Consider the following 23,474-nt stretch of genomic DNA (forward strand, 5'->3'; position numbering starts at 1 on the left):
CGGCGGTGAAGACCCCTCGGGCGGCCACGGCGGTGAAGACCCCTCGGGCGGCCACGGCGGTGAAGACCCCTCGGGCGGCCACGGCGGTGAAGACCCCTCGGGCGGCCACGGCGGTGAAGACCCCTCGGGCGGCCACGGCGGTGAAGACCCCTCGGGCGGCCACGGCGGTGAAGACCCCTCGGGCGGCCACGGCGGTGAAGACCCCTCGGGCGGCCACGGCGGTGAAGACCCCTCGGGCGGCCACGGCGGTGAAGACCCCTCGGGCGGCCACGGCGGTGAAGACCAGGGTGAAGCCGACCACTCGGGCGGCCACGACCAGGGTGAAGACGACCACTCGGGCGGCCACGGCGGAGACGACCAGGGTGAAGACGACCACTCGGGCGGCCACGGCGGAGACGACCAGGGTGAAGCCGACCACTCGGGCGGCCACGGCGGAGACGACCAGGGTGAAGCCGACCACTCGGGCGGCCATGGCGGTGAAGACCAAGGCGGAACAGAGACAGACCCTGGCTCAGGAACAGTCACAGACACCACCGGCTCAGGAACTGCAACAGACACGGGCACCGGCTCAGGAACTGCAACAGACACGGGCACCGGCTCAGGAACTGCAACAGACACGGGCACCGGCTCAGGAACTGCAACAGACACGGGCACCGGCTCAGGAACTGCAACAGACACGGGCTCCGGCTCAGGAACTGCAACAGACACGGGCTCCGGCTCAGGAACTGCAACAGACACGGGCTCCGGCTCTGGAACAGCAGACACTGGCTCCGGCTCTGGAACAGCAGACACTGGGTCCGGCTCTGGAACAGCAGACACTGGCTCCGGCTCTGGAACAGCAGACATCCTGTGCCTCCTCCACGCATGCAGTACCGCCACCGCATTAAAGAGGAAGACCGCTCTCTTGGCCGTGGCAGGACTGATGGTGGGCGGCTCCGAGACAATCTCAGGGATGACAGCGGGCTGCTCGGAGGGGACGGACTGCGGGACGACAGCGGGCTGCTCGGAGGGCACGGACTGCGGGACGACAGCGGGCTGCTCGGAGGGGACGGACTGCGGGACGACAGCGGGCTGCTCGGAGGGGACGGACTGCGGGACGACAGCGGGCTGCTCGGAGGGGACGGACTGCGGGACGACAGCGGGCTGCTCGGAGGGGACGGACTGCGGGACGACAGCGGGCTGCTCGGAGGGGACGGACTGCGGGACGACAGCGGGCTGCTCGGAGGGGACGGACTGCGGGACGACAGCGGGCTGCTCGGAGGGGACGGACTGCGGGACGACAGCGGGCTGCTCGGAGGGGACGGACTGCGGGACGACAGCGGGCTGCTCGGAGGGGACGGACTGCGGGACGACAGCGGGCTGCTCGGAGGGGACGGACTGCGGGACGACAGCGGGCTGCTCGGAGGGGACGGCCTCCGGGACGACAGCGGACTGCACCGGCACGGCCACTGGGACGACAGCGATCTGCTCAGGGACGGTCTCCGGGTCATTAAGGAGGCAGGGAGTCTTCCTCCTCCTCCGTGTTCGATGGCGAGGAGTAGGCTCCGGGCGGGACAGGAACAACGGTGAAGGGAGCTCTGGGTCGAGCATCACCGGCCCAGGGTGGAAGAGAGACTGAGGCGAAGAGTGGTGCTGGAAGTCACCTCTAGTACCTCCTCCCCTGCGGCCTCCACGGGTCCCAGAAAACTTGGCCAGGCGGGTTCCCTCAAAAGATTCCTGCCTGACTGAAGGAGGCTCAGGGGATTTGGTCACCATGATCTCCTCCGTTTGATGGGCCCATAGCACAAAACATTGAAAAATGTTCATCCGCGGTGGAACCTCCTTCGAACCTCCCCTCTTGATGGCTGGGGAAGAGCCACGAAAACCCTTACCGCTGGATCTATTCATGACGGAGTCCTTCTGTCACGACACACACACAAGACACGAAGATCCAAGTGCAGTATTCTTTAATAGGGTAATCCGTACTCACAACTGTCCAGGCAAGGGTCGAAAACAAAAGGCAATCCAAATAACACAAGATGAACAGGAACGGAAGTGTGGGGACAATATACAAGGACTTCGTGACAAACACTGAAACAGACAGGGTATATATACACAAGTGCAAACAAGGTGACGAGAAACAGCTGAAGGAAATGAACAATCAGTGACAGACAGGATTATGGGAAATGTAGTGAAAATGCCTAGACACCGTGAAAACTGAGACCTCTAGTGTTAACCCCAGGGAACCACCAGACAGTGTGACAATATTAGGCTATATACAGAAAGCGAGCAAAGATCGATGCCATTAAGAGATTCATTGACTGCTTCAGTGATTCTATTGACTTCATGTTTATACTTTGGTTATAACGAAAGGATTCCCGAGCGTGCATGACTCGTGCTGAATAAAAAATCTGCCATTCTGAGCAGTGTTGAGTGGATTCTGACTACTGGTAACTTAAACACACCTGATTGGCCATTGCGTTCACAAGCTCAAAATACCTTCTTCTTTGTGCTTACACAAACACTCAAAATAGCATTATAAAGGGGTCAAATTATGCTATTTTAAAAGTTCAGTTCACTATTATGTTGGCTTTGTCGGATCTACTATTTAAGCTTTTTATTATTATTAGCAAACATTTAAACAGTATATCCTCCTAGGGCTTTCAAGCTACAACCACCAAACTCGGGTCAGACCTCAATCCTGTTCTAACTCGGGTTGTTATATCTTTTCTAGCTGATCCGACTGATGATTTTCGTTAAACATATGATGAAAACTACGAAAAGTCTGACTTTCCATGAGGGGGTCAAAACTTTTGTACAAAAAGACTTACAGAATATTTAAGCTGTCTATCACTAGCCAAGCTTAAAGGGCTCACCATTTACTCACCCTTGAGCCTTATTAGCATTTTAGTGTGAAAAACTATTCAATGTTTTCTAGCCTCTGGAGCAAGCTGTAGTGTGCACACACTATGGTGATTTATGCAAAACTCATACAAAACTATAATCAGGCTTTGACCAGGATTCAGTCCTGCACTGATAATTAGTTGATGCTTCACATTTCAGATGGGAAATGCATTTAGTGCTTGTTATTAAAGCTAGAGATGAATCGGAACCAACCGGCCAAACATAGCAAAACAACCATTTCATTGGTGAATAACCCCAAATATATCAGTATTAACAAAGAAATGGTGGCACAAACACAATGAAATCATACTGATGTAAATTTAGGAGAACAAGGGCATTGGTGTGTCACTTTAAGGAACCTTTTTTTCAGATCTGCTTAGATTATTTCTTAGATCTTTGATAAGAGAGTGTTGAATTTCTCAAGCTGTTGTTTATTTGAAAGTTGTTTATTTCTGAAATCATGTTCAAGACATCACCTGTGCATAGCTGGACTCCAATCAATTTAATCTTTGACTTGAAGATTGTTGATTGCTTCATCAGTAATGTAGGGGTGCCAATGGAGTAAATGCATGATGATTTTCTCATTTGAGTTTTTTTTTTTTTTTTGCTGGTGTTTGCTAAGGCAACATCTTGGCTTGCACAGTAAAAGAGGACCATAGATGCTACAATATAATATAGTTTTTTGTAAGTGTTTGAGGTTTGAAAATTTGAGTTTGTATTTGAGTTTGAATTTGAGTTTTCTTACTTTGGGAAACTCCAGTGATGCTGTGGTGCTGAGGTCAAGAGTGAAGACACATGTACACATGACACAAGACACGTTCTCGCCCTGTCTGTTACAGAGAGCAGAGACAGAAGACACAATCCACACACTCTTACTTCATGTTTGCTCTTTCCTGTTTTTCTGCCTCCTCCAGTTGCTTCACTCTTCTGACTCAGCGGGAGCTTGAGGTATAAGAGGTACAAAGACTTGGTATAAAATGTTTAGCATTTGATCACAAGTCATTAGTTTAACAACAATTTGTCAGTGGAAGTTAGTATTGTCAGAAATAGTGATATGTCAATATTTATTGATACTGAAATATCTGAAATGATTCCAATACTCCTTTTCTGCAGTATTGATACACCAATACCAGTAGTGCGTTCTCTCTCTCTCCACTCTCCGACGGCGAATTGACAGTTTGACATACCCCCAACTCCTCTCACTCGTCTCATTTGCTCAGGTTGAAGTGTTGGAGTTACAGGTCCTGAATTTTGGCTCAGGGGTTGTAGTTATTGTGCATAATTGTACTCATTCCCACATGTTTCATGCTCACAAAAGCATGCGCACCACTGATCTGAAGAAGTGGTGCCTCCACATAAAGCCGCCTATATCAATCAGCTCGCAAGTTTCAAATTTAGTTCGTTTTCCTGGCTTATTGCGCTTAAACGGTCAAATGCACACAAAATGATGTTAAAATGTCTGGTTTGGTGAATATTCAGATAAACAGTCTGGAATGGAACAGTTTTAGAATGTAAATATTTGAGAAAGAAAACACATGGGGCCCTATCTTGCACCCAGCGCAATTGACTTTGTACACCGACGCATGTATCATTCCTATTTTGCACCCGCGCACAGCGGACTTTTCCCTCCACAGACGCACGTCGGTAAATTAGGAAATGAACTTGCGCTCGCGGGGGCGGTTCAGCGCAAAGAGGAGGCGTGTTCCGGCGCAAAACTTCCATGGTGCTATTTTCCAGTTTTAGAAAGCAATTGCATTGACCAGGAAAAAAACAGTCTAAAGACAGTGGCGCGTTGCGCTTTAGTGATATGGTATTTTAAGGGCGCGTGCTTGGCCATAATGTTAACGTGCATCCACTTTGATTCTCTAATATAAACAGATGCAGCAGTTTTCATTTTTGCAAATCATACATTATTACAAGGAAAAATATTAACACACGAGGGAAATCATTGTTGTGTCCGTGAAGATGTGAAAAAGATCTATCTAGATAAAAAAAAATAAAAAAATCTAGATTAGGCTACACATTTAGGCTACTACCCAAATTATACGCCTGTTTAACCGAAGCTAATTTGGGTGGGTTTCTCCCATCATCCCCAATGTCACTTCTCTGTGTTTTACAGCCCTGACGAGAACGTCGCTTTCCTCGGCTGTGAACCGCTCCTGGCGTGCGCTGGCAAATCCGCCGTTATTATAGCAATCCGCCATGTAACAAGCGCGTCTGCTCTTAAAGGGAATGTGAGAGGACGCTCTGATTGGTTTATTTCACGTTACGCCCAAACCACACCTATGAATAATGAAGCTACTTCAGACCAACCCCTTTTAGATTTGCGTCGGGCGCAAGAGTCATTTATCCCGCCGGGAAAATAGCAACAGCGCCGGGATCCGCCCACAAAGTTACTTGCGCTTTGCACTTTGACACTTGCGTTTCAGATCGTTAAAATAGGGCCCATGTTGTATAAGACCGGGTGTCCACCAAGGCGTTTTTTCACGCGGCTGGTGTGTTTTTTACAATTGTTTTCAATGGGAGCGCTGTGTTTTTAAAACGCCATGAGCGTAACGCCGAGGCGAAGCGTCTCAACTGAAAAAAAAAAACTGCGCTGCCAAAACGCTCTCAGGCGCACATAGATCGCCGTTTTCAGCAGTGCCTAGCGTTTTCAGCTGGCCAAAAAGGCTTTGTTGGACACACGGCCTAACAGTATATTGGATCTGTGCATAAACTCTTAAAGTGACAGCAGCCTAATAAACCTGCGGCTATCATGTTAATCAGATAATAAAAGACGAAGAGAAGGTCACTCTTTGCTCTTGACTGAATAACTTTTGTAACTTTAATTGTAAGCATTAATCAGTATTTCATTTTTACAATGACGACTATCCAGTGTTATTTTATTTTACTTTATTTAATTTCTGTAGTATTTCTTACCCGAATACTACTGTTAAACCCACCTGAAAAACATAAAGCCATATTTATTTAATGTTCTTTTTTATTCTATTGCTTTTTATTTGTGATATTGTTAGCAATTTGCTTTTTTGTTCATTACTGTCTACTTGTATTTTTTGTAAATTCAAAGTTTCAAATAAAGCCTCACTGTGTGTGTGTAAGCTATTGCAACAAAATTACCCAAATTATCAAAAAATTATGAGATAATAATAAAACTGTCTATTGCAGTATAAATGGCAATTTTCTCCATGGTATCGTATCGAAGTTAGAAATTCCAGTAATCGTGACAACACTAGTGGAAGTCTCTTTTAATTATACAGTGAAATGATAGCCTACCAAAAGAGAAATTCAAATTGAAGTTGGGGTGTGCGATATCACAATATTAGATGTGCGATTTGATGAACAATTAAAATTGAGAATGTCAATTTACACATTCCCATGATCGATCATCATTTAAATTAACTATCCATTAATCTATTAATCGTTAGCCTTAATATTGCCATATGCGTATGCTGCAGTGGCATAAATCCAACCAAATGAATGAGAAGGATTTTTTTGTCTAAATAAAGGGCTAGTAGGATTGTAATGTGTATATATGTGTAATAGTTGATATGATGGATAATTTAATTAAATTACTTTTACATTGATTTAATAATCAACTACAATAACTAATAGCCTACAACCTGTCACCAATGCAGCCTCAGATGCGTGCGGTTGGGCCGTTAGAGATTCCACCCCCTCCATGTTTCTATGGTGACGCGCCATGCTTGGCACGTGATTCACCACAGCCAAAATAGTGCCGTATGACAGTGCGTATGTAGTGCTTTTATTCCTAAATATGAACAAACTTGCTTACCATGTCATCAACTATCTTCTAATCTATTCCGATTCTCAAATACGTGTAAGTGAGTTTGTTTTGTCGTTTAAAAACCTTTATAAATTATCTTGATCTGTAACGTGAGATGGGCGTTGAACAACTTGAGAACAACTAAAAGGAGCCTGTATCTTCTCGAAGTTGGACCTGCAAAGCGCCTATAATCTCATCCGTATTCGTCGAGGCGATGAGTGGAAAACAGCCTTAATCACACCCACAGGTCACTACGAGTACCGGGTTATGCCCTACGGCCTGTCCAACTCTCCAGCCATGTTCCAGGGATACATGAACGAGGTATTCAGAGAATTCTTTAATCGGTTCGTGGTGGTTTACATCGATGACAAACTTCAAAACCATCAGCTCTATCTCAAACTTGAAAAGTGCGAGTTCCACACCACATCAGTCCACTTCCTTGGGTACGTCATAGATCAACACAGCATCCAGATGGACCAGAGGAAGGTGGACACGATCCGGAACTGGCCACAACCCACAACTCTAAAGGAACTTCAACGTTTCCTAGGATTTGCACATTTTTACCGCAGATTCATCCACAGCTACAGTCTCATCAGTTCACCCATGACTACCTCCCTCAAAGGCCGGCCCAAATCTATGTCCCTCACCTCCGAAGCTTCTGAATCCTTTCAGCGGCTTAAGGACACCTTCCAGACCGCTCCAATCCTGGTCCATCCCAAGACATTTCCACCCAGTCATCAGGAGCCGCCCATAAAGGGGGTACTGTCACGGCTCCACCAGATCTACAGACTCCACCCACTCGTTCACTCTCCCCTAAATACTAATCACCACACCGGTACCTCGTCACCTGTTCACTATATACTTTCACTTGCACCACTCTTCATTGTCTGATCTCGTCTCTCCATGGACACACAGACTCTACCTCGATCCTTACCTGTTCCACTTACCTGCCATCCTCATCATCCGATCCCGTTCCAAGAACCTTCTGCCGTCTCCAGTGAGACTCATCTGTGTTTACCATCAGCCTTGTTCCGATCTCCATCTGTAAAGGACAATACTGTTATTCTTCATCTAAGATCCATTCATCTATCTTCACTGTGTTCAACTCACCATTTACATCTGCTGGTTTCCGTGCTTCTGTTCAAAATAAACTTCAGTATTATTTTGCTCACCTGTCTGCTTCATCACTATCCGTGACAGTAATACTCCCTGCATTTATAAAAAAAAACTAAAAAACAACAACAACTGCCTAATGTTTTTTTTGTTGCATTTTTAAAATGATTATGTAAATTTTAATTGACTAAATAACAAATTTTAAGTCTTATTTTGGCCTCTCTGGAAGTTTGCTGAGGCTCTCTAGTGCGACCTCTGCCCTCTGGTTGAGAACCACAGCATTGCCACTAAAAATGTCAATGTCAAAGGCAAAACAAAAAGGTCAAATAAATCTAAATAAACTAATCAATCTTTTAAAATAAAAAGTTGGATGGTGGAACATCCTGGCCCTTCACTAGTCAGTAGCCTACATTTAAAGAATCTCTGTTGGAATGGTCAGCGAAGATCTGTGCTGACACTGTAATCCAGTTCACTGAAGATATGCCTTAACCTGCAACTTTACTGTGGGCATTTGAAATGGAATTCATGCTGTGTCTGTACTTCATGTGTCACCCAGCATTCCTGTGTCATTTTCACATCTGCAGGTGGAACTTTTCTTTGCAGTTCGCTTTGTACAGTTGTACAGTACTTGGAATTGCATTATATTTGTCTATTTCAGTCATGCAAAAGTGCATTTATTTGTTATTGATTTGAAGAAATTTAACTTGACATTCAACAATGACCTGAATGACCACAAATCTTCACGCACATGTAATCATGCGCATGGCTGGGAGGCAGTTAGAAAAACAAGGCTGATCTGTGAACACTGAAATACAAGTCATGAACACTGAAATACAGCTCACATACGCTACAGTTCTGTTTCATTCTTACTGACCGCCAGAGGCAGTGTAAACACTATGGATTATCGCAGCGCCAGCCAGATAGGTCGAGAGAATATACCAACAAAGTCACGTGGCGTGACGTATGCTGAGCCCTGGAGGTTATAGGCTACAGTAGCTCAGCACTCTACCTCTTTCGCTTTCTCGCCTAGTTGAGATAGGTTGTTTTGAGTGATTATTCGCGCTGTCAAGTGCAGCTTACAAGAGCAGCGAGATTCGTCCTCACAAGCTGTGACAGCGCGCGTCTACGCAATTTCAAGGATTTGGATTTATTTTACAGCGCTTGGTGAGTCATATTAACATTACTTCGTCGGTAACACTCTGTGCCTCTCGGTGCTATCCGGTGGCTTGTGTTTCCCGCGACTGAGTTAACGGTCTCCCGTTGACATATCTAACGTTACTCAGAGTGTTTTTTCCTCGAATCCATGTTACATTTTTTGTCCATCGGTTCAATCCGCCGGCCATTTTTAGACATTTTTTCTTTTTCGTGAGATATTTGTTGGTATTACCTGTCGGTTTGCCCGAGGTAATTGTTTTATTTATTTTTATTATTTTTTCATCCCGCTCAATTTAACCTTACGGTGCTATCCGAAGGTGTTATTAACGAGTAACTATGGCTCACAGCTCGATCGCCACTGGTTTTCCACTGACTTGTAAGCTGTGCCCTAATCATCTTCTCCCTGACGACGGTCATGACTTCTGCCCGTCGTGTTTGGGTGTTCAACATCTGCGAGAGGCTCTCACGGACCCGTGCATGCACTGCAGCCTTTTGCCTATTTCGGAACGACAGCTCCGTCTTGCCGAGTTAGACCCTAATTCGACAGTGAAACTTGGCCAGTTGGATGCAGCCCCTTCACGCACTCGGAAGCGCAAAGCGTCGGCGGCAGCTGGTGCTCCCCCCCCATCTAAGAAGGTCAAATCGCGAGGTGATGAACATTCACGTGTTGAGAAAAGTTCACTTTCTATGACGGTGTCGGTGCTTTCTTCAGAGATGGCAGAGCTGAAACGTCTGCTTCACTCGCTTCAGCCTGTCTCATCTGCTACACCTGTGAAGTTGACACAGGAGGATGAGAATGTTCAGAATCAGGGAGCTGGGGAAGAGTCTCTTGATTTCCCTGGTTTTTCTCATAATTCAGAGTTTGATGTGCTTTCTACAAGTGCTTCAGATTCCTTTTTTCACGAGCATGGGGATACTATGGATGTTGCTGCACAACCATCACCTCAGGCTGTTTTCACTGGTTACCCAGCAGCGGAGGGGTCTAGTGGGGGTTCAGTTCAGTCGTCTGGACAAGCCCAGTCCTCCTCCGATGATACTTTGGATGTGCTTCGAATGGCAGTTGCTCGTCTAGGACTTGATGAGTCACCTGTCCAATCTGCCCAAACAAATGTGTTTTTCAGACAGACCACAGCTGCAACTTCTTTTGCCATGCCACCATGTAAGGATTTTGTGGCTGAATTCTCAAATGCTCTCACTGGTTCTGGTCCGCCTAAACGGCGCTCTAAGATTGCTCGAACGCTAGCATCTATGGCTGAAGCAGATTCTATCGGGGTGGGTCGTGCTCCGGAAATAGAGCAGCCTGTGGCAGCTTTGGTGGTGTCTCCTGATGAGGCTCTGCGAGGGAATGTGCGATGTCCCAGTGCGCAATGCGGTCGTACGGATTCCTTGCTGAAAAAGGCATACGAGTCTGTTGCCTACATTACTCGAGCAGAAAACACAATCTGCCAGTTACTCCTTGCTGCCACCAGTACGCTGGAACCTGCGAATGCGGATCCCTCTGTTTCACAATTTCTGCAAACTGCTCTGTTAGCAACAGGCCATGTGACCCGCGAGCTGGGTAGTCTTACAGCCACGCTTCTGGCAGCCCGCCGCCAAGTGTGGCTTGCCCAAGCACGACTGCCGGAGGACTGTAAGAAAACTTTGAGAGAACTTCCATTCGTTCCCGGGCATCTTTTTGGTCCAAATGTTCCGGAACTGTTGGAAAAGAGGATAAAGCTGTCTGAAGCTACTCGTCAGCTGACACAGGTGCAGCGCAACCCTACCTTTAGGATGCCAGCGGTTCAGACCCGACAGCACTATGCCACATCGGAGCAACGTTTCCGCCGGCATGCTACACCTCAGTCACAGCCCCCTCAGAGACCTCGTGCTCCTGAAGAGGCGAGAGTTTTTCGCCCACCTCATCGACAGTTTCCAGGAGGACCCCGTCAGCGTCCCCCCGCGAACACTAAAAATCGCACACATAAAGCCTGAGACAGCCAGGCCGGCGGTCGATCGTTTTTCAATAGATCAACTGGAGTACTGGAGATCCAACACAGCAGACCCCTGGGTGTTGGCGACTCTGAGCAGGGGATATACTCTACAGTTTCGACGTCGGCCTCCCAGATTTTCAAGAATTGTTCCTACAATTGTCAGAGACGCGGTTCGCGCGGTGGCTCTCTCTCTGGAAATTTGTTCACTGTTAGAGAAGGGAGCCATAGAAAAAGTTCATCCCCTCGTTCAGGGAGACGGGTTCTATTCAACATATTTTCTTGTTCCGAAGAAGGACGGTGGTTTCCGCCCAATTCTCGATTTGAGGCTTCTGAATTTGTTCCTGAAGGTCCTTCCTTTTCGAATGCTGCGCACAGCCGATGTTCTTCGGTCTGTGACTGCAGACGATTGGTTTGTAAGTGTCGACCTGAAAGATGCTTACTTTCATGTCCCAATTGCTGTACATCACAGAAAGTTTCTGCGTTTCAGTTTCCTGAATCAAGCTTACCAGTTCAAAGTGCTACCCTTCGGCCTTTCCCTTGCTCCTCGCGTCTTCACAAGGTGTGTGAGCGCAGCTCTGTCTCCTCTTTGGATGAGAGGCATGCGTATTCTTCCTTATTTGGACGACTGGCTTCTCTGTGCCCCAACAGAGCGGCAGGCTGTACAAGACTCCAGACTGCTTTTGAGACATGTGCAGAAGCTGGGGTTTTCTGTGAACGAGAAAAAGAGCCGTCTGATTCCATCACAGACCACTACGTTCATAGGAATGACCCTGAATTCCTGTCTAATGTCTGCCTCCCTGTCTCAGGAACGTGTGACGAACATTCTGCAACTTTTGGCTCGCTTTCGCCCGGGGGTGTCTTTGCAGTACGAGGTGGTCCTACGACTGATAGGGATGTTAACAGCGGCTACAGTGGTGATTCCCCTGGGTTTACTCCACCTCAGGCCACTCCAGTTATGGAACAACAGTTTGCGGCTAGATCCCACCAGGCATCGCCATCGACTGGTTATGATTTCTCACCGTTGCATATGTGCGTTGAGGCGGTGGAGACAGTTAGAGTTTCTGAAGGCAGGAGTGCCCCTGGGTGTTGTTCCCTCTCGTCGGGAGTTGGTCACGACAGACGCTTCCCTCACAGGATGGGGAGCAACGTGGAATCGGAGGGGTATTTGCGGGCGCTGGACACCGATCCAGGCCACAGATCATATCAACCTGCTAGAACTAAGAGCAGTGTTCTTGGCCCTAAAGTACTTCATGCCGGTTCTGGCAGGCCGCCATGTTCTCGTTCGGTCCGACAATACCTCAACGGTGTTCCATCTGAACCACCAGGGCGGCACGAGATCCCGCAGGTCTCTACAGCTGACTCAAGAGATCCTGACATGGTGTCAGCCACGACTCGCTTCACTGAGGGCAGCTCATATTCCAGGAGTGTGCAACCAGACAGCGGATGCTCTTTCCAGGGATCAAGTACACCCAGGAGAATGGAGGCTTCATCCAGTTGTAGTGCAGGAGATCTGGCTACGATTTGGAAGAGCAGAGGTGGATCTTTTTGCTTCAGAGATGACCACCCACTGCCGATTATGGTTCGCAAGAACAGAAGTGTCCAGCCCCCTGGGCCAGGATGCGCTGTCTCACGAATGGCCGAACTGCCTGCTATATGCGTTTCCACCTATCCCTCTGTTATGGGAGACGTTGCACAGGATCTCCCTGCGCAAGCACAGAGTGTTGCTGGTGGCACCACGGTGGCCAGCCAGACCATGGTTTCCTTTGTTGCTGAGACTTCTGACAGGGAATCCATGGAAGCTTCCCCCCAGGAAGGACCTCCTCTCCCAGCTGGAGGCCAGTGTCTGGCACCCGGACCCGGCACGTCTGCAGCTTTGGGTCTGGCCATTGGGCTAAATCCTTCCCTGGAGCATTGTGACCCTGCTGTTATTCACACCATCTCTAATGCCAGGGCTTCTTCCACACGACAGATTTATGCTTCCCGTTGGAAGCTTTTTTCTACATGGTGTGAGGAACAAGGGCTTGATCCTGCAAAATGTGACATCCCGAGTATCTTAAGCTTTCTTCAACGCTTACTGGAGGAAGGAAAAGCAGCTTCCACGTTGAAAGTATACGTTGCTGCGATTTCTGCGTATCATGTTCCAGTTGGCGGCTCTTCGCTGGGCTCTCACAGTCTTGTCTGCAGTTTTCTGAAGGGCGCGCGCCGTCTGAACCCTGCTCGGAATCCTAGTTTTCCTGTGTGGGATTTGTCACTCGTGCTTGCATTCCTGTGTTCACCCCAGTTTGAGCCCTTGCAAGGCATTGACGTTAAAATGTTGTCCTTGAAGACTTCTTTTTTGTTAGCTATTGCTACTGCGAAACGGGTCAGTGAGTTGCACGCGCTGTCTGTTAGCGAACTGTGCTTGCGTTGGTTACCGGATGACTCCGGGGTGGTTCTACGACCCAATCCTTCTTTTCTTCCGAAGGTCCTTCTTCCTCAGTTCATAAATCAGCACATTGAACTGGCGTCTTTTCAGACTTCTTCAGGGTCTGATTCAAGTGCCCAACTTTTGTGTCCTGTTCGTGCCTTGAAGTATTATGTGAACTCTACTGTTCAATTTAGACAGTCGGATCAGTTATTTGTCTGCTATGGTGGTGCGAAGAAAGGTGCTCCAGTGTCGAAGCAGAGGTTGTCGAACTGGATAGTAGAGACCATTACAATGGCTTACAAGGCAGCAGGGAGACCACTGCCCTGGGGACTAACTTGCCATTCCACTAGGGCCATCTCATCTTCATGGGCTGTTTTCAGAGGAGTTTCCCTGGTAGATATCTGCACTGCTGCTACCTGGACTTCTCCATGCACGTTTGCCCGGTTTTATAAAGTCAACGTTGCTGCTCATCATGCCGTTAGTTCTGCGGTTCTTCTGGAGCAGCCTTAATTTCATCAGGTGGGTGGCATTCCTCATGACTATGTTGGTATGTGTCATCCATAGTGTTTACACTGCCTCTGGCGGTCAGTAAGAATGAAACAGAACGCTAGTTACGCATGTAACTGTGGTTCTGTGAATTCTGGATGACCGCCAGAGTTCTCAGTCACTCGGAATGCGCGAGAAAGGCGTACCGAGGTAGAGTGCTGAGCTACTGTAGCCTATAACCTCCAGGGCTCAGCATACGTCACGCCACGTGACTTTGTTGGTATATTCTCTCGACCTATCTGGCTGGCGCTGCGATAATCCATAGTGTTTACACTGCCTCTGGCGGTCATCCAGAATTCACAGAACCACAGTTACATGCGTAACTAGCGTTTACAGTGTCAAAGACAGGAAAGGTTTTGTGTTGCTTGTGGTGAATGCTGAGGGAACATTGTAAAAGCCACAATTGTAAGTTCTAAAGACTGATACACCAAACGCAAAGCATTTATGCCCAGTTCTAGCAATACTAATAAAAATAGTTTAACATAAATGGAGTCCCTTTTACAAATTTACTGTTGGATTGCACACAATGACATTACGTTGTGACAAAATATCCAAGAATTGTAAATTACAAATATAAATTATTACAAATGTATAATAATATTTATTCCTTATCCTACCTAACATCAAATTTTTCATTGCTACAGTCAAATTACACTTTCTTCACTGGGGGTTTAAACCCACATGTTCTGTAAAGCTGCTTTGGAACATTATGTATTGTGAAAGGTGATACAAATAAAACTGACTTAACTTGTGCTGTTTGACCCAGAAATCAGATCACTGCACTGCACTCAGTGAGATCAGGTTTTCAAGTTTTTGAAACCTTATTGGATATTTCAGTTAGGTATATTTATTTGCATGCAGGGTCTCACCATTATTCAGTGAAATTATACATTGTGCACTATTGCTGTGAAAAACAAACAGTGCATGAATAGAAAGAGAAGCTCAAGATACAGTGTCCTGTTAGTTTAGCTCATGGTAATCATTCACAGAGTCATTATAATGTGTCTCCTGGCCTATTTCAAATATCCTCTATGTTAGCAGGCATACTATATGTTTTAGTTAACTCCCCAGGCAGTTCACTTTCAAATGAAAATTAGCCCATGATTTACTCACCCTTGAGTGATACCAGGTGCTTGAATAAAACTGATTGAGAACAACAATAAGTCTAACTGCAAATTAGCTTGGGCCAGAGGCAAACAGAATGTTCATCAATTTAGCATATAATTTCAAAGCTCTTTTCATAATTTTCCCCCCCATCACAGTATGCTAACATTTATCTTTTTTAACATTTTACATTTTAGCTATCATATACACTAATTTATTAAGGACTTGATTGCTTTTTATTCCACAAACAAACATGGCAAGGCATCAGCTCTTTGTTATAAGCCCACTTTAATGATAATGGAGAGGAGTGGCGAGGTTAGTTGTGCTTTTGTCAAGTACATATATACATTAATTACGTTTCCCAGATTGGTTAGGTAAAGTCACAGAAATACATTTCCAACCACTTCCTTTTCACATCACTCACATTTGTAAGCTAACGCGTTTTCATTGGTTTTAAAATTGTGTGTGGATCTCTCTCTCTCTCTCTCTCTCTCTTCTCAGTTGTATTACATGACATGTCTTAGTATCTGTGGAGCCCTGTGGAGTGTTTTTGTAGAGTCTTGGTTAAATCATATTTAAATTAATTACAGAAATCACCCACTTGCATAAAGCTGCAATTTCAGTCTAGTTACTCTGTCATTTAAACCTGCAACAATTGTGTTATCAGCCCAAAGCAGCATCCTGAATCAGTCTAAATTTATCTCAGGCTAATAATCCTATTCAACCTGTTCTTTATTTGTTGCAGACGTGCCAAACTGCGATTGTACCTGGAGCAGTTGAAACAGCTTGTGCCTTTGGGTCCTGATAGCAACCGTCACACCACACTGAGCCTGCTCAAACGCGCCAAAATGCACATCAAGGTACAAACATAGCAGCATCTTTCTGACAATATTTTTGTTTACACAGCAGTAAAGAGGTTAGAGCAGCTTAAAGCAGTTACAGTCAGAGGGGAAGTTAATCAGGAACTGTCTACAGGAAGTTTATATCACTCTCCATGTTGCAACTCAGATAATCCACAGTTCCTAACGTGGTAGAGATGGTAATATACCTCAGTTTAACATTTTTCTTTCTTTTTTTGTTGTCATTTTAATATTTATGCATGTGATGCATCTGACAGTTCTCATGTGAATCATTGTGAGGCCATTTCTGAATTAAGATTCATATTGATATTTTTGGGTGGTATAAAGTACAAAATATCAGGGTGATACAACTGTTCTGATATAATCAAGGAAGAATAAAGCCTCATTAAAAGAATGACATTCTTGGTTACCAAATCCCCCAATCAGAACATTTCTCTTGAATGGATATTTTTCATGCCTGGTGTTTTACCTTGTGGAAATCCGTCCAATCTGGCAACACAGTCTGCAGCAGCAGCCGTCCTCGGGTCCTAGTGCCCGCCCAGTAGGAAGTTTGATTTATTTGGGTGGGAAGCTGTAGATCTACTTGTTAGGCTAATAAAATGACGTAAAATACACAAACAAGATTTAGTCTCTTCTGTTTCTCAATAAAGCAAGAAGTAATTGATGTCATACAATCACAAGTCTAATTTGATTTAATGGTCAGAAGCTATAGCCTAAATGATAAATAAAAATCACAAACATGACACTTGTAAATTTATTAATCTGTAATATATTTTTTTCAAACAGATGATGAAAGTAACTTGAATCCATGGAGCTCTAAAAGAATTGTAGAATTTTTATCTGAGGCTAAAGGCGGCATCCTTCAACTGAAGTCACGCCACCCGCGCTTCATGTGTTGATGACTCCATTGCTGTAGACCATCTACAAATGTTAAATCCACAAAGGAAATATTTAGGTTACAACTGTATCTGTCTGAAAAAGATTTGTTTTATTGTTTTGTTATTTTCAAAGCTTTCAATGTACTCTTATTATAAAAAATAAATATATTAATATTTATTTAGCACTATCAAGTAACCTTTTGATAAGGAGAACTCAGAACTCTAAAATCTGAATAAAAAATACTATTTTAATTTAATACTAAATGGGTAAAGTGGCCCAAATCCTTTTTTTTTTGTTCATAAGTCATTAGCTGAAATATTATGTTTTTTGTTTTTTTTTCATAACTGTGTGAACAGCTCAAACATGTAATTTGATCTTTTCTATTCTGATTTGGGCCACTTCCATATAGCCTATAATTCTAAATCAGACACAGGTCTGATGTTTTGCAATGCAACCTCAGTTTAAACAGTCATATCGGAATTCATTCAACTTTTAAGTCACTCTAGAGTCTAGATCAACATTCATCACAATTCAGCGTTGATGGGAGTCAATCCAAAGATTTGACGTAACGTTAATTCTTTAGGCACTCCGTGAATATGTTATACTTCAGTGAAGTTAGTCAGTGGAGGGATGGTGAGCTGTTATACTCATGTATTACGGTGACAGCTATACAAGCAAAACTTTAGGAAAAACTGTATGAGAAAAAACATCTCATCCTCGCCTGTGTCCTCTTTATCGGCTGTGCACAGATTCGCTGGCTTCCGCAGCACTGTATAAATGAACTTGTAAATGTCGATTTTAGTAACCTCTGTTTTCTTCTGTATAATTCTGTGCTGCGTGCCATCTTTGTTATTGTTCTTTTGCGCATGTGTGTCAGTTTAGGATCGTGAGCTTTTAAAAAAGAATGTGAACAGCTAAACAAAAAAACAAAAAAATCAGATTTGAGCAATAAATCAGAATCAAGCACTAAGGCTTGCTTTGTGAACATAGTAGCCTAATATTTTTCTAATTACTACACAGGAGAGAGGTGTTATGTCCATACAAATTAAAAATAAAACATTTTGATCGTATTGGTTATCGCTAAAAATTGGTTAAAAAATACCGGCATATCGGATATTGGCAAAAATCCAATATCGTGCATCCCTTATCAGTGTGACAATACAAATAGTCTTTGACATAATTTGAATTTAAATGAATTTTTTTAGCTTGAGAGAAATGTTTGACTTTTTCCAGTTTTCATAATGTAGAGAGTGTGTTCTTTTATATGAAAACTTTTTAAATCAGGAAACTAGGTGAGTAATTGAGTAAAATAAGCCATGCGTGTGAGTTGACATTGTCTTGATTTGTGCTTGAAATCGTGATCAGGAAACAAAATAATTGCAATTATCATTTAACCATGACTAAAATATGACAAGTTTTCAATGACTAAAACTAGACTAAAAAACCCAGACTTTTAGTCAACCAAAACTTGACCAAACAAAAAACAGAATAGGTTGACAATATAAAATGGGAAAAAAACTAAACAAAACAAAAAACACAAGGCTAAGACTGATGTATCATGATTCATGCATATACATGTAGGGAAAAAATAATATTTGTGAATGAAAACTTTTTTTAAACTTAGGTTGTGTACAAGCACATGTTTTCTATGTGTACTAAAGCCGTGATTACTTATTCCTTGATGGTTAAACCACATGACCACATCTGTAGAGTCATTCAATTGAAAATTTCTTGAAAATTTTACTTTTCGAAGAACGAGATTTTGATCTTTTATTTATTACGAACACTCTTGTATATCACTAACTCATTTAAATTTGCCTAATGAAAAAGGGCATTTAGCGTCAGTGGAATGAAATGTGTTCATCAAACTGTCACTGTGAAACGGAGACTAGACTAAAAGGCAACCCGGTACCATGTCTCTGTTGGCCCTTTTGTTTCTTTCCTGTTTGTTACACAGTATTTCAGCTCACCCTGTCTGGTTTCCTGTCATGCACCATAGTCATGCACCAATCTGTTCATGTGATTGTTTCCCTTTTTAGCTCACACAAATTGTGGATTTCTTACACTGTGCATGCTCAAGCCGACTGGTAGATACATGTCATGCAGTGTGGTGTTTCTGTGCTCTGTGGTTTGATCAGTGGAAACATATGCTCTACAGAAGCTGGAGGAACAGGACAGGAAGGCTCTAAACATGAAGGAGCAACTGCAAAGAGAACATCGCTACCTCAAACGGCGTCTGGAGCAGCTCTCTGTACAGGGCTTAGAGCGCATTCGCACTGACAGCATGGGCTCCACCATCTCCACTGACTCTGAGCAAGGTACAGCACAGCTGAAATATCCCGATGTATGCTGAAATACATCCAATCAAATCTTTAAAAACGCAATTAAGTTCTACACTACCGCAATTACACATGCTGTTACAAATGCTACACATATTGTGTATATCCTATGTACTGTACAGGCTGTATGACCATAGTTGATTCCAGATCATGTGACCTATATTAATCTCTATTTACATTGAGGTCCAGATGTCTCAGACTTTTTGTTTAAATGTTAACATTTTCAGTAAAAATTATTAATATTACAATTTAAGTGCAAAGTTTAATTGATAAATTGAACAAAATGCCACTTGAATGCCACTTGGCTTCTATATATATACACACACATCATATATATATATATATATATATATATATATATATATATATATATATATATATATATATATACATGCATGCATACATACATGCATGCATACATACATACATACTGTATACCGTATATACACACAGACACACACCATTCTTTTTCCTTCATACTATTCCGTGTTTTTAAATTTTCTAAATCCTAAAACTTTCTCTTTTATTTTAAATGAGATAGAAGTGGACTTACATTTTGTGTAAAATGTGTATCTTGTAGTTAACACAGTTAATTAAGCAATTGAGCAGAAATCAGATTTAAACTGCATTCAGGTGTAGTTTGTGTGCTTGTAAGTGCTGTTGATTACTACAGATAGTAATTTTAACTCTTCACACTTTAATATGTATAAACAAACTTGAAGAGGGTTTACAGTAAATACATGTATTGTGGAACACCAGTAGGTAAGCGGGCAGTACTGCAAATAATAACAACAATAATGTTAAGCACACTATTTCACAAGTATAACCATAACCCTTTTACACAAGTCAGCATTATTGTCTGTGGCAAGCTTCGGAATTTTATATTTCACATCCAAAGACATTAGGTTTAATATAACAGAATATTCCTTTATTCTTGGGTTCATCTTTTATTCACGTGTAAAAATCACTGTTGATGAGATTTCATTTCTGTTTTCACAGATGTGGACATTGACATAGAGGGAATGGAGTTCACGCCAGGTGAGAATGATAGTGTGGACAGTGTTAGCGATGGTGAGGACCACTACAGCCTGCAGAGCAGCTCCAGCGATGGAGGCCACCATTCACATTCCCACAGATTACAGGCTCACATCTGCTAGGTCGTTATACCGCTACAGTGTGTCACCTCCAACATACCCATCAGCCACTCCCAGCTGGCAGGAAACACCTGGCTGACTTCCACTCATCAGAAAACTCTCTTCCCTTTCAACCCTTGCAACACTTTATACACTTTATATCAGAGACCCCCCAACCCCAACCCCACAAATACACACAAACAAGCAATATGTGGTTTTAGTAAGAACATGTGGTGTGGTAATGTAGTTTTAACTTGTCTGTTCTGCTGCGGTGTGAAACTGGCTCTGTTCCAAAACTTAGTAACTGCCTTGCTGTCTATCATCTACGTAGGCAGTTCTGTCATCTATGGCAGTATAGACTCCTTAATAGATTAATGGAAAGGGAGCAAAAGACTAAAACTCCATGGCACTTCTAGGAATCAATGGATTATCTTTTAGATTAAAAAATTGAAGTTAAATTGACCTTGAAGTTCATTAATTGGTTACTTTTTTGTAAAAGAAGAAAAAATATTAATATCTAATGGTTGACTATGGAGCAAAGAAATGGTGCTTTCCAAATGCATCACTACAATGGTCTGTTGTCGATAGTTTTAGTAGTAAATTAACAGTAGTAAAAAAATTTTTTCATTATTAAACTTGGAAAGCTACAGCTTTCTAATTCAGTAAAATTATTCTGGACCAAGCCTGAAAACCTTGAGAAGATTTATAGTTTTTAATAAATTTTTTCACCTGTTTTTTTGTTTAGTGTGTGTGGCCAGCAATCAAACTGACAAGTCAAAACTGCATGACTGTACATGTGAAGGTGTAGAGATGGGGAAAACACCTGTCGCTGTGTTGGTACTATCAGAATATAATTATATTGATGCTTTTAGTCCCATGTCTTTTCCTGTAACTTACTTGCAATAATTTTTGAAGCCTTTATTCTTCAGCAGTATATATGCAGTGCAGTGTGCAATATTCTCTTTAAAGCAGGTTAGACCAAAATAAATGGGGGGGAAAAGAAAGAAATTACTTTTGAAAAAAGAAGCCAAAAACATTTATTTTGGTGATTTGAAGTGTAGTTTATATTTTCTGTAGTAGATTTTGTATTGTATTTTCCTTAATAGTCCTTGATTAAAAGACAAATAGAGTTATATATATGTATAAATATATATAAATGACAGAACATGAGGCCAGGATTATGTTTGAGAGAACTCGAGGCATTTGTTCCTTATCTCCAACCGTCATGCTGTGCCTTGACTGGTCGTATCCCTTTTCCTCCCCTCATCTCATTGACACATCCCTCCAGCCCTGCTCGGATCCACTACCTGCCAGCCACCCCGCAGCTTCCATCCTCAGAATAGACTCTTCTTTGGCCTTTGGCACAAGGTGACGAGAAACATTGGTTAGTCACCTCTGACCTCCATCTTTTAATTCACAGAAAATGTGTTTTCCATTCTGCCATGCAACATCATCCACATCTGCGACACTGGTCATCTCCTCTTTTGGCAGCTTGTCTCACCCTATTGAAAAGCGTTATCTAATCAACTCTGCCCTTGAGGCTCTTTTCATTTTTTTTTAAAGTTTGATAATAGCTGTCTTTTATCGTCCTTATGCCTAAGATGTGTTTTGTATTTCAAACAATGAAGTGGAAAACCTTGGGAGAAGAGCATTGGAATCAATCATTAATGGCAGCTCGAGTCCTCCCCACCCTCTCCCAATGGTAGTTCCTGTTTTAGTGTTAAAGTGTGCTTAAGGTGATGGTAGTATTTGATCCTTTGCCCATAAAAGCAAAGATACAGCAATATGATCATTTTGTCTGTAAAGGGGTGGAGACTGGGTGCATTTGGTAAGCAGCACTGTTTCAATACTATGGTGCATATTGTGACCAACTCATTGAGTTTTATTTTTAATTGTTATTATTTTATCTCTCCATTCTCTGCAAACGCTTAAAGGAGGGAGCATGTTTTATTTTAGTTCATTTGACTCTTTTATTTGATATATTTTTGTAAAGCTTTTTTTTTTTTTTCATTGAAGAGTTTACATTTACGTCATGGATATGCATGACTGTTGTAGCAAAACTATGCTTTTTCAATGTGTTCCAGTATGTTGATCAAGTGAATAGTAAAAAAGAAAACTCTTGCACAGAACCTCCCAACAAAATGATTTGATCAAGAGTTCAGAGAATTGTGCATGATTTTTTTTTTTCCAAATCTTTAAGAGATTGTAGCTTTCATTGGCATTATCTAAGAATCACATGTCACATGGCAAATATGTGAAATCAAGCTAAAGTCAGCTTCCAGTGTGGTGAAAGAAATACTTGTGTCAGAGACAGGGCTATTCAGTGGCTGCAGGGTTTTTGAAAGCTTTAAAACACTAAAAAAAAAAAAAAAAAAAAAAAAAAAAGTGTATGTCAGCAGACAGGTATACATATAATTATGTGAAAAGAGCCAGGTGTCCAAGGATCTTAGATGTGTGTTCTATAACTAAAACAAAAATGTATGGCATGTTGTGATGATACTTTGCGTTTGTTGGGCCTTGCAGATTGAGCTTTCTGCGGAGCATGTTTGATTGAGCTTACTTAGCCTAAAGTCTGTGCTGCAGGATAGCTAGATGGCATGGAGACAGGAGACTGGGAGTCAAGGCTACTTAAAGAACAGACCAGAATGACCAAGAAGAAAATATATAGCTATATATAATTCCTTTTACCTTTGTTATACACATGAAAGCACTAGAAGAAAGAAAGAACTTCCATGAAAAAGATTCCTGCCATATAGATTCTATTAGATATAGACTTATTTTTCTAACCCCTCCCAATTTTGGGAGCCATCAGGTGTAATATCAGATTTATATCTTTATATGACTGTAGGTTTGTGACCAATATTTTCTGCCCACTTTTTCTCTCTGCTTTTATTTGTGTTCATGAAGCAGTTTGTTGACAGGTCAGCATGAGTGGCGTAGCTCGCAGAACGCTTGCGTTTTAGCATGAGGGAAACTTGCGGAAAGACTGCGAAGGGAGGGTTCTGTGCTAGAGACCTGTGAACAGATTTCCTTTTGGAAAACAAGTAATATGCATTCAGATGTTGTATAATATTGTAAAGGTGTTTTTTCTCTCTCTTTGTCTGTGTGTGTGTGTATCTGTGAGTACGTACACACATATTTACCTGGTGCTGGCTATGTTTGAGCCCACACTCTTAAGGTATTATGTATTCTTGTATTGTAATATAAATAATTAAAATGTTTTATACATAGTGGGTCTACGGTCATTATTTGCAACAGCCATTGTGAAAATATAGGTTTGGAGTGTAGATCATACATTTTA

At 43.0% G+C, this 23,474-nt stretch overlaps 1 protein-coding gene across 4 annotated transcripts in view; it reads left to right on the forward strand.

Moving 5' to 3' along the window:
- The window catches only part of mxd4 (MAX dimerization protein 4), a 39,178-nt gene extending 15,775 nt beyond the window's left edge, over positions 1 to 23,403 (forward strand). The window contains exons 6-9 of one of the 4 annotated variants that reach the window (XM_079616374.1): positions 15,708 to 15,822; positions 18,860 to 19,019; positions 20,040 to 20,078; positions 21,462 to 23,403. In XM_079616374.1, coding sequence (XP_079472500.1) covers positions 15,708 to 15,822; positions 18,860 to 19,019; positions 20,040 to 20,078; positions 21,462 to 21,562 — 415 coding nt within the window. In that variant the 3' untranslated portion in view covers positions 21,563 to 23,403. Of the gene's footprint in view, positions 1 to 15,707; positions 15,823 to 18,859; positions 19,020 to 20,039; positions 21,191 to 21,461 lie in introns of those variants that run through there. The other 3 variants (XM_079616375.1, XM_079616372.1, XM_079616373.1) reach the window with 3 other exon arrangements.
- Positions 23,404 to 23,474: the final 71 nt, after the last annotated feature.

Source organism: Phoxinus phoxinus (genome assembly GCF_949152265.1).
Source record: "Phoxinus phoxinus genome assembly, chromosome: 6".
Lineage (NCBI taxonomy): Eukaryota > Metazoa > Chordata > Actinopteri > Cypriniformes > Leuciscidae > Phoxinus > Phoxinus phoxinus.